This window comes from Passer montanus, unplaced genomic scaffold (genome assembly GCF_014805655.1).
Source record: "Passer montanus isolate IOZ18808 unplaced genomic scaffold, ASM1480565v1 scaffold2, whole genome shotgun sequence".
Classification (NCBI taxonomy): domain Eukaryota; kingdom Metazoa; phylum Chordata; class Aves; order Passeriformes; family Passeridae; genus Passer; species Passer montanus.
The window spans coordinates 13,479,435-13,494,056 of record NW_024366591.1 but is presented as its reverse complement, the minus strand read 5'-3'; the positions used below and the strand labels follow the sequence as shown (position 1 = coordinate 13,494,056).

General features: G+C 39.1%; 1 protein-coding gene across 7 annotated transcripts in view; it reads left to right on the top strand.

Annotated features, from left to right (window-relative positions):
* Positions 1-14,622, top strand: part of GRM1 (glutamate metabotropic receptor 1) — a 183,429-nt gene that overhangs the window by 138,475 nt on the left and 30,332 nt on the right. For all 7 annotated transcript variants that reach the window (XM_039707557.1, XM_039707556.1, XM_039707558.1 and 4 more), the window contains 3 exons: positions 5,818-5,986; positions 7,856-7,982; positions 13,460-14,390. In XM_039707557.1, coding sequence (XP_039563491.1) covers positions 5,818-5,986; positions 7,856-7,982; positions 13,460-14,390 — 1,227 coding nt within the window. The remainder of the gene's footprint in view (positions 1-5,817; positions 5,987-7,855; positions 7,983-13,459; positions 14,391-14,622) is intronic.

The window sequence follows — 14,622 nt, the reverse complement described above, 5'->3', positions numbered from 1 at the left end:
ATAAAGCATGGACCAGTCTTTCCAACAGCCAGGAACAACAATGGTAACACATGTTATCTTATATTGGGACAGGAACCACAGTAGAGCTTATGAATTTCTGGTGCTACAGGAGAGGAAAAACCTTGTAACTCACAGACTTCATGGTGTGCAAGGTAGTATTTGGTCACAGTAACAGGGTTTTAGCATGTATAAAGCCTAATACAAATGATTAGAATTTAATTAAGAACTTACCTGACATGGTTTTGAATAGAGGGCTGTAGTGCTCATCCTATTTCAGCTGGAGCTCTGCTGAAACCTTGTCAGAGACTATTTGGTGTTGATTGGTAAGATCCTTTATGATCTCCTTAATTTGTTTCACTCCAAATAGAATCAGATCAATCCCTGAATTTAAAGATAGATCTGTGTAGAGCAGGACAAATAATAGGGAGCTTTTGGCAGAAGTTTTTGTGTTTCACTCATTTGGAGTCTGGTCCCAGCTGTGGCAGCTGCTATTGTTTAGCCCTGCAGCAGACACAGGATGTACCCAAGCAGTGGGTACGGCAGCACCTTTGTGGACTTGGATGTCACCTTTGTTTCTCTTATGGGAGCAAACTCGCAGAGATCTTTCATCTAGTTTTGTGCGTTCTATTTTAACACAAGGATTTTTTTCTTTGTTTTCTTTTTTTATAAACACATTTAATTCAGCTGCTGAAGTACAAAGTCCATTATTAATTGAAACCTACCCAGGGATTGCTTCACTGAAGTTTGTTTTCCTACTGAGCTGTTGAAGTGTTATAAAAGGCTCTCTCACTCCATCTTTGGGCTTATTGCATAAGTGCATCTGAGTGCCAGCACCACACAAAGGGAGGGCTCTGGAGCAAACAAGAGTTTTCATGTCTTTTCATGCCTCCAATAAGGCACAGTGGTCTTAAAGCAACTCTTATCTCTGTTACTAGGTTTTATTAGCAAAACTGGCCAATGTTTTGCCATTTCCTAGATTGTTATGTTTTTTTCTATTGTCATATTTAAACAGTATATACATTTAAACAGTTTGTTATGTTTAACTAGCAACAAAAAGCTAGTTTTGGATTGTTGAGCATTTTCAGAATTTTTTTAGTCAAAGATACAGACCATTTGAGGTTAGGCTTTGAGAGTAAAGCAAGCAATTCCCTTACATTTGAACACATACTTATCGACACGTGCATAAATCAAGTTTTTGCACATATAATTTAGATAATATAGAGAAATTACTGCTTAGTGTAGCTTTATGCTTTATGCACATTATTTGTGTCCATAAAAGCATTACTCCAGCTTTGCATATGCTGCATTTTCTGTCTGTTAGCTATTTGGTTTGATGTTTAGATGTAATTTTCCAATTTTAGCCTAATTCTTATTTATTATTTTGTCGCCCAAGAGCATTTCCACAACTCTCATCAGTACCAAGCATAAAATTAGATTGAACAGTCTAATTTAAAACATAGAGAGTTTATATCAGGATATTCCTCTGAGTATGCCAGAATGATAGAATTTATTCCATCCATCATTTTGGTCTATAGCAAGGTTCATTTTTCTTGATTCCCTGATTTAGAATTTGATAGGTTATTTTAGGTAGGGAATTTTTTTGTTATTGATCCTATTAATATTTTCACAGTTGGAGATAGCAAGTTTGGGCAAGGAAATTCAATTACCCTTTTTGTTATTCATTCTGTAATCCTTGAATCAATCTATGGCATTTATGATGTGGGCAATATCGTATCAGAGAATAGCTGTGTGTATATGAACTGTGATCTGCACAGTCTGTCAGATCCTTGTATGGCAGCAGCAGTTTAACAGAATCATCTGTAGCTTCAGACTGGCTGTAGTGCTTCCAGAGCTTTGTGTGGAAAGTCTCTTTGTGAACAGACTATAGCACTATGTCTATACCCAAGAGCTTTTGTACCTCAGCAAAATAGAAAGATAAACACCACATACAACACTTAAATATAGCAAAGCCAGCCTGCTATGAAATTTCTTAGTTTTTTTAGCTTTTCTATGCAAGTGTAAAAATGTTACACAAATGAAAATTTTTAGATATCTTGTCCTCAAATCATGTGAACAAATCAACTTTACAAGGTGGAATAATATTCCTCCTTAGAAGGCAACAACCTTTCTCATAATTTTCAAAATCTCTGAGGTTCTTTGAGAAATTGACTCCCATGAAATCCTAATTGTTATCATCATGAGTAGAGCAGATAGAATTGCCTGTAGTTATGTTTGTCTGGCACTCCCATAATCTCCTGTTTTGAAACCTGTACAGTTTCATGAAACCTTAACCACTTGTTTAGATACAAGTCTTTTTCTATTTATCTCCGGCTCAATTCATGGTTTCAAGGTTTTTATCAAAATGAGATTGGAAAACACAAAGCATGTAAACAAAGTTGTATTCTTTGTGTGGAGAATCTTTTCTTTGAATATCTCTTATGCAGAAATATGAAGGAAACTTTTATTGGAAGGGCACAAATGCAGTCATTTAGCTGACTGGGAAAAAATGACATGGATATAACTCTGGAAACTCAGCTGTATGTGCTCACTATACTGTCATTAAGAACATGCTGGTAAATGTGCTGCCCTTTTTACTTTCATTGAGTAGCTCACATTTCCTTCCCCTATAGCAATCACATCACTCAAACTTCCAGAAATGGCTGGAAAATGTGTGAAGGATGCAATAGTCAACACAATCCTTCTCTAGGATACAGACATATCTTTTTAGCTCTGGTCTATTCTAGCTATTTGCCTCCTTTTACCTTGTGGTTGGTATGAAGAACCTTACCTCTCTAGAACAAATTATTTGCATAGACCTCTGACCATAAAATGTTTTGTGACAACAGGCAGAAGAACTTTCAGCTCCAATAATGAAACTTTGATATGTGGAGAAATGCTGAGGTTCGCAATCTAAGAGAAAAATTTCACCTAACTAACATTTCATCTTAACTAGACTTGGACTTAGAACCATGTAAGTCTATTTAGTTCAAAATTTCCAACAGTTCTTCAGGCTTCAATCATGACAACACTACCAACTCTAGTGCTTTGAGCGAATAATCAAATTTTGCCTTATGCAAAGACTTCAAATTTGCATGTAAAATTTTTTTTCCAAATATGCATTTTTGTTTCAGAGTTTGGAATCATGGGTGGTTATTTCATCCATTTACATCCCAGCATTGCTCAATATCACTCTTTTCCCTCCTGTCTTCCAGGATAGCAATCATCAGTATCAGTCAGGTATTATGGCTATGGAAAAAGATAACTTCAGCTATCTGAGATTAACTGAGAGTTAACTTAGAGTAAGAGTGTGCCCGTGACCAGCTGACTTATATTCTGGCTTGCCTTACAAGTAACTTGTTCAAAAGACACCACTTACTGGGTCACATCATTTCCCAAGATACCAGAGAGTTTGCTCTTATGTTAAAAGAAAGATTAATTTTTCCACTGAATGTTTTAATGGGTTCTTTAAAGGATGCCATGTGTGTGTGAAATACAACTGCCTCCAAGAAGTCTCATTCTCTGAGAGCTTCACAACTCTTGTCAAACCCTTTTCTTTTGGGGTCATAATTTTTAGCATGGACACAGCCCAAAATTGTTAAAGTTGTACATATGTGAGCAAGAGGATGGGAGGAGGTATTCCAACACTGAATTTGTCTTTGCTCAAAGCACAGCATTTTCATTAAGAAAAAGAAGGAAAGGATAAAGAACTTAAGCACATCTCCATATACCAAGTGTATTTGCAAGACCATATTTTTCCACTTAAAATTCAAGCTGCATATCAAATCTGCAAACATTGTACTACACCTTGTCATAATGCAAGGCTGTGTAAGAGCTTTTAATCTACATACTTCATTCTTTGACAGGTAACCTATAGGAAAGGGAATAGTATTACAAGAACACAGGAGAACCTCTTAATTGATATTGCATTAGTGTCACTCTGTGCCTTGTGATGTATATTTGTAAAAATGAAAAAAGCGTATGGGCTCAAAAATTCCATTAAGGGAATGTGAGGTTTCAGCAATCTTTTATTCTCCTTCCTGAATTAATTTTCCCAGAGTAACTGATTTTGTGTCAGTCTAATATAAGGTCAAACTAAAATCCAAGTACTTTTTCCTTGTTAGGAAGAGGAATTCACATTTCCGCTGAGCTTTACTCCTGTCTGTTAAGTATCCATTATGAAATGCCTGACTTTCACTGCTTCTTGTTATCCTCATTCTTCACAAGCCTGGAAACAGCATTTCTTTTTTTAGGCACTTCCTTTAGTGTTAGAACTGGGATATGAGAAGCAATTGTTCCCTAATGAATTTGAAATTTACCCGTTTCCTAAGCAATGCCTTGATTAGTGGCCAATTCCCAACCAATGGAGCTGCCTCCTGCTTGGAGCTCCATTGAACTCAGTGGCAGGGGTCCTTTTCACACGATCCAGTGGAGCTCTGCAGTGGCACTGGCATTATCTGAGCATGCATATTTGCCAAACTGAGGTCTAATTACAGCTGTAAATAAGCATTTATTTAAATCATCTTTAACTAAGACTTAGTTATGAAAATTATTCTGCTCTACTCTAGAGAATAATTCTAGCACCTCTTCCCTCTGTGAAGTGCAGAGAGATTTGAAATTTTCCATATTTGAACATCAAAATGGAAATGAAACAAATGGATGTCTTTCTTTGCTCACAACCAAACATCCCAATTTTATTTATGGCTTGTACTTTGCTTACCTCACCTTTCATTCTTAAAGCATGTACAGATTAGCAACGCCCATTATAAATAAAAGGTTTTTTTTCTCCAGAGACTGAGACAGTCCAGTACAGAAGACTTAAAGCATGTACAGATTAGCAACGCCCATTATAAATAAAAGGTTTTTTTCTCCAGAGCAGTACAGAAGGCCAAGGCAGTAAATCCCAGGCTTAGAAAATATAAGATGCTTTGTTATTTTCAGCTATAATGCTGATTCCTTGTTCTCAATGCTCTTTCTCTTGTCATTTATTAAACAAAGTCCTCCCTCTTCCCATCTTAAGAGACCAGGATGTGGATTTAGCCTCTTTTGTGGTTCTTCCTCTCTGTACATATTCCAACATTCATTCTTCCAATCTTGCTTTTTCCCTACTAAGAATCAAGCTGCATTCTGTGGGTAAAAGAATAAATATAATAATTATCAATAAGGGATGCACACACCTCAGGTCCAACACATTGAAGGCCATGGGGCAGGCTGGATGTTTATTGTAGCAGTTTTTTATGCTTCCCTTACCTTAGCCTTGGGAAGTGCTTTCTGCCTTGCCTAGGGTGAGGAAGTAAATGTTGTGACTGAGGTGCTAACTTTTCCTGACAGGATCACTGGGCTGCATAAAATGAATGGTCAGACTTAGAGCTTACAGCTAACTTATGGCAAACAGCTCGGTTGGTCTGAGCATTTCTGCTTAAGAGCCCCAAGCAAGGGCTATATTACAACCAGCCTGCATGGAAACACCAAGTGAAAGTTAAAGAAGTTTTGACAAATTATTTGAAAACACAGCATCCAGACATTGCCTACAAGTGCATCTTCAGCAGAGTTTATTGTCTTCGGTGTGCTGTTCTTCCTGGACACACAACTTTTTACCCAGTTTTATTCCAGCAAGGCAAATAATCAGCAATTATGTGCCAATCAGAGCTGACACTTCCTGTGATTCTGCTGCAAATCCTGAAGGATTTTGGGTTTTTGTGAAACCCAAGCCCCTGGTGTTAAGGGATAACATGAATATTTAGAGGCAGAAGAGGAAGAGCAAAATAAACTTTTGTCCTTTATGTTGCAGGACAGTGACTCATTGCTTTTTCCTTGCAGATATGACATCATGAACCTGCAGTACATAGAGCCCAACCGCTACGACTACGTCCTTGTTGGGACCTGGCACGAGGGCGTGCTCAACATCGATGACTACAGGATCCAGATGAATAAGAGCGGAATGGTCCGATCGGTGTGCAGCGAGCCTTGCCTGAAAGGCCAGATTAAGGTGTGCCTCAGACACTTTCTGATATAGAAATATGAATATCCAGTACTTGTTTTTCCCTGAACCCAAGCAAGCTCCTTTCAAGCCAATGGGTAGGACTTCCTGACCTTCAGGAATGCCAAAATAATAGAAAGACTCATAGACTGATACCTTTCTTTAACAGCAGCATATACAGGCCCATGTTTTCTAAAATTACCCTTTGTAGGGAAGCAGAATCTTCTAGTGTGGCAGAATTTGAGTTTTACCTTATGCAAGAAAGATTTTCACTTAGTCATTCAGTGGCTGTGATTCACTTGGGGGCTGATCTTGAAAATATTGTGACCCACAGGAGTCCAGTATTTTGTTCCAGCAGTTACACCTGCAAGGAAAAGTTGCAAAAAAACCCAACAAACCCCATGCCTGTTTGTATCTCATGTTCACAGCAGGACAAATGGAAACACAAATGAAATCACTCTGTGTGCACCAAACAGTAGCACTTGCATCAGGCTACAAATAATTTGCTACCAGTCTTGTCTGGATGACATAAAGACATGTTTCACCACTATCAGAATGGTATGGATGCATTAAGTTTAAAATGGCAACAACACCATTCAGCAAAACCTCCTTAAAGTAGACCTTCCTTTCTATTTTCATTTAATAAGCACATTTGCAGCTTTTTATTTCTGTATTGCTACTCTAAGCAATAAGCAACTGATGATTTGGCAAAGGCACAGTGACACACTCCAACATCTTGTAGGAGAAACATTATCAGTATTTACCACCCTCCAAAACATCTTTTCCCTGTTTTTGAGATTGTGCAGTTTGTGTGTGTGTGTACATGTAAACACTATGCATACAAAATGCCAGCTTCAGCTCTCATGGAAACCTATTGGACTCTCTCCACAGACTGCATGAGAAAATGTTAAAAAAAAAAAAAAAGCCCACAAAGCCAGTATTCAATAACACAAACATTTTGCATTTCACTGCTGTACTTATCTCTGCATATAGATGGATAGGAAGACCTGGAAGAAAAGGCTGGATTCCTCCTTCCTGGCAAACAAGGGCAGAGTCTTTGTCAGAGCTCTAGGAGCCAGACCTATCCTTAATCTTTCTTTCAGCCTCAGGGTAATGAAATTAGGAATCAAGACAAGAAAATAATATTTTCAGCATTGGATCATCACATTTAGTAGCCCTCACAGCAAAGAAAGAAAGTTTTAAGGGGTATTTGTCCCTACAAGAGCTGTTCTGAAGCATGAGGTTGGTCATTGCTTAATCATTTTTTCTGCTAAAACCCAATAGATCCTTTTAGCAGGATGTTTTGTAATTTGTTCTTATTTTAATTTCTATTTACACTTGGGTAATGAGTCCCAAAGAGACTTCCACATAAATTGGAATGCATGTTAATGTGAATGTGCTTGTGTGTACATGTATATATATATATGTATTTATATGCAGGAATTACTCTTGGTTCTATCCTTTGACTTTATTTACTGGTTTTTACTATGCAATAGATATTTAGTGTGGGCTGAACTGCTTGTCCTGACCTCTGCCATCTCACAGATTAAGCCTCAAGTTTGATTGAAAATATGACATTCACCATGCCTCTGTACCAGAGGAAAAATGGTTTTGTGCTTTTAACTCAGAACAGCTCTCCTCAAAACAAAATAATATTGTCCCCAGAGGTTATTCTTGAAATCCTAAACACAAATTTTAATACAGGGATCGATACAAAATCATGATTGGTGTTTTCTAGCTGTTTGAAAGGTGCCATACACAGGAATCCTGTCATGTTTTGAACAGTGTATTGTGTTATGTGTTTGCTGGGGGGTGGTGGTGTGTGCCTCTTTGTTTTCTGATAGAGGATCAGAATCCAGGATGTATTTTGTGCTGCAGGTGATCAGGAAAGGAGAAGTCAGCTGCTGCTGGATTTGCACTGCTTGCAAGGAGAATGAATTTGTTCAGGATGAATTCACCTGTAAAGCCTGTGAGCTTGGCTGGTGGCCAAATGCTGACCTGACAGGTAGGCATGTGTCCCTCCAAACACATTCTTTTTCTACAGGGTGCAAGGAGAGTGCTGTGTGCTGGACAGAAAGATGGCAGCATGCAGAGATATTAAAGGTACATATTTGGACACACATTCCAGTGCAGTTTAGGATGACTGTCTTTCAGCTTAGTGCAGCATCAGAGACAATAAAGACAGCAAAATTTCTGCCAAGAAGAAATGTTATAGTCTGTCTGTTCCTTTCCTTCATTTAGCACAAGTATTAATAAAGCTGTTAAGATTGCTAATGAACTCAGCAGCATTTGCTGCAATTTAGCAGTGACTATCACAAGAGTTCAGTGTATTTTTGTCATATTGATTCAATTCTCCTTTCTGACCATTTTACCATGCAATTAGTAGTAATTTATCTGGGTCTTCAGGACCTTCAAGTACTGAGTACTGGACTCTTGTTTGGTATAAAGATCATTCTCACTGGACCCACCAGCAAGAAGAATTTTAACAAAATCCTGAGAAAAGCTGTCTGGAAGGAGTTAGACTTGGTCTCCCTTGTATATATGCCTTGGATGAGTTGCATGCTATGGCATCCTTCTGTTTATTTTTTACCCATCAAGGTCAACCTCCACTTCTGCTCTGGGCTTCATAGCAGCCATTACCCCCCAAAAAAGTTACAAGGCATTTAGAAGCATCACCCTGACCTTAACTTTTGCTTTGAATCACTATGAAAGACTAGAAGCACCTCTGCCCCATGTCACCTCTGCAAATCTTGGATGACAGCAGGGCATTTTTCCTAGTCACAGCAACAATCTGAACACCTAGCCAAAGATCAAATATGCAACTTAACACATCTTTGTCCTTTACCATGACTGGCTGACAGACAGATGTTGCTGCAACTTTTAGCACATAGACAAAATTCTCAAACTTCAATTAATTTCTTCTATAAGATACTTCAAGCTAGTAACTGCAGCCAAATGAGCTCTCAGAGCATGTATTTTGAGAGGGAAAGCCAGCCACTTCTCCAGGTAAAAATACATTATTAATTACAAGAGACTGGGAAATGTGATCCATTTTCTCTCTGGATTTTCCATGGAAAACAAGTTATGGTCATGTCCCAGATGTGGATGGGACATGACACCTCCCACTCCCACTCCCACTCCCACCACCCTGCCCTGCCCGTGCTCTGGCTTGCAGCTAAACTGACAAACAGATTTCTCAGGATACAGAAATCTCAGTGATCATTCAGATGCTTCAAGTTTCTTGTCACTGGGTCGCAGGGAGAAGAGTTAATGAAAAATACATTCTGTAAGGGCCCAAATTGTGGAAACACATCTGGTATCAATAGAAACCAAAAAATCCACAGAACCTCTCATAAATGTCCTGACTATTTGAAAAGCCCATATTTAATTCCTGCTCCTAGGAGACGAGCGTTTGCTAATCTTAAAACAGATATCCATACACAAACAGGTTTTGCTGGTCCTGGAGGTTCACAGAATTGCTTAGATCTACTTTTCAGGGAAGAAAAAGGGCTCTATTGATTAAAAAGAAGCCAGAACAAAAACCCTGGTGAGAGATCAATATGCACTTGAGAGAATATGGTTCAGAGCTACCAGCTGCTCAGAGGAGCTCAAAAGGGGTCATGTCAAAATGACAGGCACTGCTGAAAAGAGTTGCAGAAAGAATCAGTGCTGGAAAAAATCTCCAGGGCATGTTGCAATCTATTAACTTTTAATGAAATCAGTAGATGACCTGCTGATTTGTGTTTCTTCTCAGCAAGGAGACCGGACTGCTGCTGTTCTAAAATCACAGTAACGTCAGCCAAATGACAGCATAGCCATCGACTTATTTCCTAGAGAACATTGAAATGGCACTCTGCTCCAGCACAGCTTCTTCAGTCTGTCTTATTGAAGAAAAACCTTATTTTTTAACCCCTAAAATTGATTTACTTGAACTATACTACAAAGTACAAAGCTGTGAAAGGAAGCTGATGCCATCCTAATCTTTAGAAGAAGGAGATTTATCTATATGAACTTTTCTCTTGAACTTTGTGGGAGTCACCATTGGTATGATTTAATTTGCAATTCTCTTTTCTTGCCAGGACTCCTATCTAAACATGTTTTTATAGCTTGGTTTTATGTGTTGTATTCATACCCTGACAGTCACCATAGCATCTAGACACAGGCAGTAACATCTCACAGTGCAGATTGTTTTTCCCTTTCCTTAAATCTTAAATGCTAAACAGGTATGTGGTTTTAGACTCATTTTCCATCACAGATGGAGACTCTAAAATCCTTAATCCTTTTAAGAAACGTGAAGCACATACTAACCTATTTCGTAAGACATCCTTTTCAAGGTGCTCATTTTCTCCATTTGAAATCAGTCTCTGTGGCTCAGCAATCATTTCTTGGCATTTTAATTTTATTTTTAAATGTACACAGTTTTTTTAGATTGCTTCCCTTAAATGTGAATTCAGTGAAATGGACTTAGCAGACACAAAGGATTTCTCACCACAGATGATGAAAACCTGACCTGAGAAATAGTCACTAAAGACAGTACCTTAGACCTTGTGCCAAGAGAAATCTTTTATAGTATCAGAATATAATATAAGATGGATAAATGTCAAGCTAGTAAACTCAATTTACATAAACCATCTTAAATAAGCAATAAAACAAGATAGAAAAGGAAGTTTTATAGTCTTATGAAAAGAATCATAAGGTTTTGGGGGCCATCAGTTACCTGGGATGTGTTAATAACCTCAGAAAATATAATAGATTCTCTTATTGTCCTTGCACTATGAATACAGTAATAAAAAAAAATTGATTAGCCTTCTGATCTTGGCAATTACTCACAGTTAAAATGCAGGGAAAATAATACATGAAAACTACCAGACAGCTTTTATCAGAAAATTTTAACTGTGAAGCTTTTGCTCTGATTTTTTTGAGGTTTGGTTTAATTGTCGAGGGGGATGTTTTATTTTGTTTTGATTTATAAATGCATGCACAATTTCCTGAGTATCCTCCCTCAGTCTCAGTGGGGTTCCAGAGCCCACTTTCTCCTAGCTGGGAAATGACCCACCTTCACAGGTGCTGACAACCAACAACTGTTAGCTGGTAATAGGCAGCGTAGGGAACTTTTTGCAGTTTGTGCAATATGTGATTCTTGGGCTTGCTGGAGCATAGGAATTACACTGGTTTAATGAAACATTTCTAAGCAAATCTTACACACGATAAGCCTAAAGCAAACGATAGGCTTAACTACCATGTTGGATCTGAGTTAAGCCCCTGAAAATATAGTTTAAAATGGAACAATGTGAATATGTCTTGATGTTGTTAAGCTTAAAGTCCATATTGAAATTTAACCCTTCCAACAACCTCTGACCAGATTATTTTATGAGAAGGGCTTCACTTGTATTAATCAATGAGCAGGAGCTTCTGATCCTTAGTCTTTTATTAAGCTTCTGATCCTTAGTCTTTTATTAACCAGCTTCCAATCAGGACTGCTGAGGCAAATGGTCTCAGGTTCACACTGCTAATAAAGAGGTTTTCCTTCCTATTTCACCACAAAAGTATTGGTTAGGCATACAGGTTTACTACCTGAGTCTTGAACAGAACACATTCAGCAAAATATTTCTTTTAATAAAATTTTATCTTTATTTTATAGTATTTTCTTTATAAAATAAGACCTCTGGTAGCCACTGCTATAATTTCTATTGTTTTTCATGTTACAGGAATGTGTAACAACAGTACCTGTAATTAAGTTAGCTTGGAGACAAAATGATACAGAATTATAAGATCTTCTTTCAGTTCACATGACATTGGCAGACATTAAAAGTTCAAGCAGAAATTTTCCATGTCAGGACTTTGCCTTGGGCTGATTTTTTTTTTTTTAATTTAAACCAAAACCATTTTTTCTCCTGTTTCTCAAAATGAGGTTACAGTAAAACTGTTCAGCCGTTGTCTGTACCTTGTCTTACTCCTCAGTTATTTGGAAGGAAGGACTTTACATTCAGTAATGGTGTCTACATTACAGTAGAAGTATCTGTTGGTAGTTTTTATCATCACGTGGGAGGTACATATAAATTAGGCAAAACTGTGGGACTCGGAAGCTTTAGTTCAGCGATGGTTTCTGCAAATACCCTCCACACTGAGGAGAAAGGGACTGAGCATGACTTTTGCCCATCACAACAGCAGGGCCTTTGTTAAGATCTAGCAGCAAAAATGAGAGGAAAAATGCCTCTCTCAAAAGCTTGCTGACATTACCATCTTTCCCCTGCTCTTTTCAGCCATGTCCAGACAGGCAGAGTTCATGAGCAGCCAGTCCAGGATGAGAAAAGCTGGAGCAGCAGTTTGCAATGAAGACATTTGGGTGGAGAGGTGGCTAAAAAACCTGAACTGTAAGGTGAATTGAGGCAGGGATGGTGAGGGACTGGGAGGAAAGATACTTGAGAGGTGGGGGAAAGGCAGAAAAAGTGAGATGTGTCCAAGGGAAACTGGAGGAGGATGGAAACAAGTAGAAGAGGCTGTGGATACTTCACTTGGGATAAAGAAGCATGTTAAAAGCATTTTGGAACTATTAAATGAAGAACAGAAATTAGAAAATGCCATAATGAAAGATGTTTGTAACTTCACAACAATAACATCTTATTAACACAAAAGATTTTATTTTCTCTGTAGTGTTTATTGCTGGTATTCCTTCAGCACAGTGAGGAAGATATCCAGAGACTCCTTTAACTTGAGTGTGGGAGACAGCACTTAAGTACTGTCCTAACAGACATCTATGTTTGCATGTCTGTACTAGTTAGAGAGTCTTTACAGTTTTTATCTGAAGGCATGCATATTCTGTGAGTTTGACTCTTCCAAGAGAATTAAATTGTATTATTTAGAGGCAAAACAATGAGCAGAGGGTTTGACAAAATAAGAATAAGATACTGTGAAGAGAAAAAAAAGCAGAAATGTACTAAGAAGGTACAGTATCTATTATATAGTTCCATTAAAATTTTGGATTTATTACCATTTTTCTGTTCATAGACCTCTGATTAACTTCTAACATTTATAAAATCGCTCTCAAAAAATGTAGTAGATCAAACTATAGTGATTGTGGTAATGATTGAGTAAATTAATCTGAGGAGGCAAAAACCCCACCCATTCACAATACTTTCCCTGCTGAAATGAAGAGATGATGGTGACTTTGTCTGCATTCTGTTCCCAGCTGTGCCTTTGGTATTCATGGCTTGTAATCAGGTATCTCTAAAAGCAGATATTTCCAAATCTAATTTCCTGTTGCAGCATAATGAGAAAATGTTTGGGACACCCAAAATGGATGGCTGTTTTTTAAAGTATTAATCCAAACTTCTATCATGCAGTTCACTCCTTTGTAAAATGGTTTTAATAAGCCACACCATATAGACATATGCTAATTTTTGAATTATACTGAGATCCAGCAGAAAAGGTTCTTCCAGGAGCTGCCTTTCTAACACTCTGTTTCTCTTCTGTACACTGCAGGCTGCGAACCCATCCCTGTAAAGTATCTCCAGTGGAGCAATATAGAGTCTATTGTGGCTGTGGTCTTTTCCTGCCTGGGGATCCTGGTCACCATGTTTGTCACCCTTATCTTTGTGCTCTACAGAGACACCCCTGTTGTCAAGTCCTCCAGCCGCGAGCTCTGCTATATTATCCTGGCTGGCATCTTTCTGGGTTACGTCTGCCCTTTCACCCTTATAGCTAAACCCACCACGACGTCCTGCTACCTCCAGCGCCTTCTGGTGGGCCTCTCCTCCGCCATGTGCTATTCCGCCCTGGTGACCAAAACCAACCGCATCGCGCGCATCCTGGCGGGCAGCAAGAAGAAGATCTGCACCCGCAAGCCCCGCTTCATGAGCGCCTGGGCCCAGGTGGTCATCGCCTCCATTCTGATCAGCGTGCAGCTGACACTGGTGATCACGCTGATCATCCTGGAGCCCCCCATGCCCATCCTCTCCTACCCCAGCATTAAGGAAGTTTACCTTATCTGCAACACCAGCAACCTGGGCGTCGTGGCTCCCGTGGGCTACAATGGACTCCTCATCATGAGCTGCACCTACTACGCCTTCAAGACTCGCAATGTGCCTGCCAATTTCAACGAGGCCAAGTACATTGCATTCACCATGTACACCACTTGTATCATCTGGCTGGCCTTCGTGCCCATCTATTTCGGGAGCAACTACAAGATCATCACCACCTGTTTCGCAGTGAGCCTGAGCGTGACAGTGGCTCTGGGGTGCATGTTCACTCCTAAGATGTACATCATTATAGCCAAGCCGGAGAGGAACGTCCGCAGTGCCTTCACCACCTCAGATGTGGTGCGTATGCATGTCGGGGATGGCAAGGCACCTTGCAAGTCCAACACTTTCCTCAACATATTCCGGAGAAAGAAGCCAGGGGCTGGAAATCCAAAGTAAGTGGATTGACTGCAGGTACACATCTATCTGTATATGTCCCTCTCTTTGCCATCCTCTCTTGGTTGACTGTAGTCTGCTGAATAGTAAGGTATGTAATAGTTACATCTCATGTGTAGGAGAGAAGGTTGAAATGACCCTTTAGTTCTAAGTCTCAGATGGACATTGGTGTGCTGCTCATTATCTTCTCTCCTGCTCTGAAGGAGCCCTGTGCACAGCTCCCTCTACTGC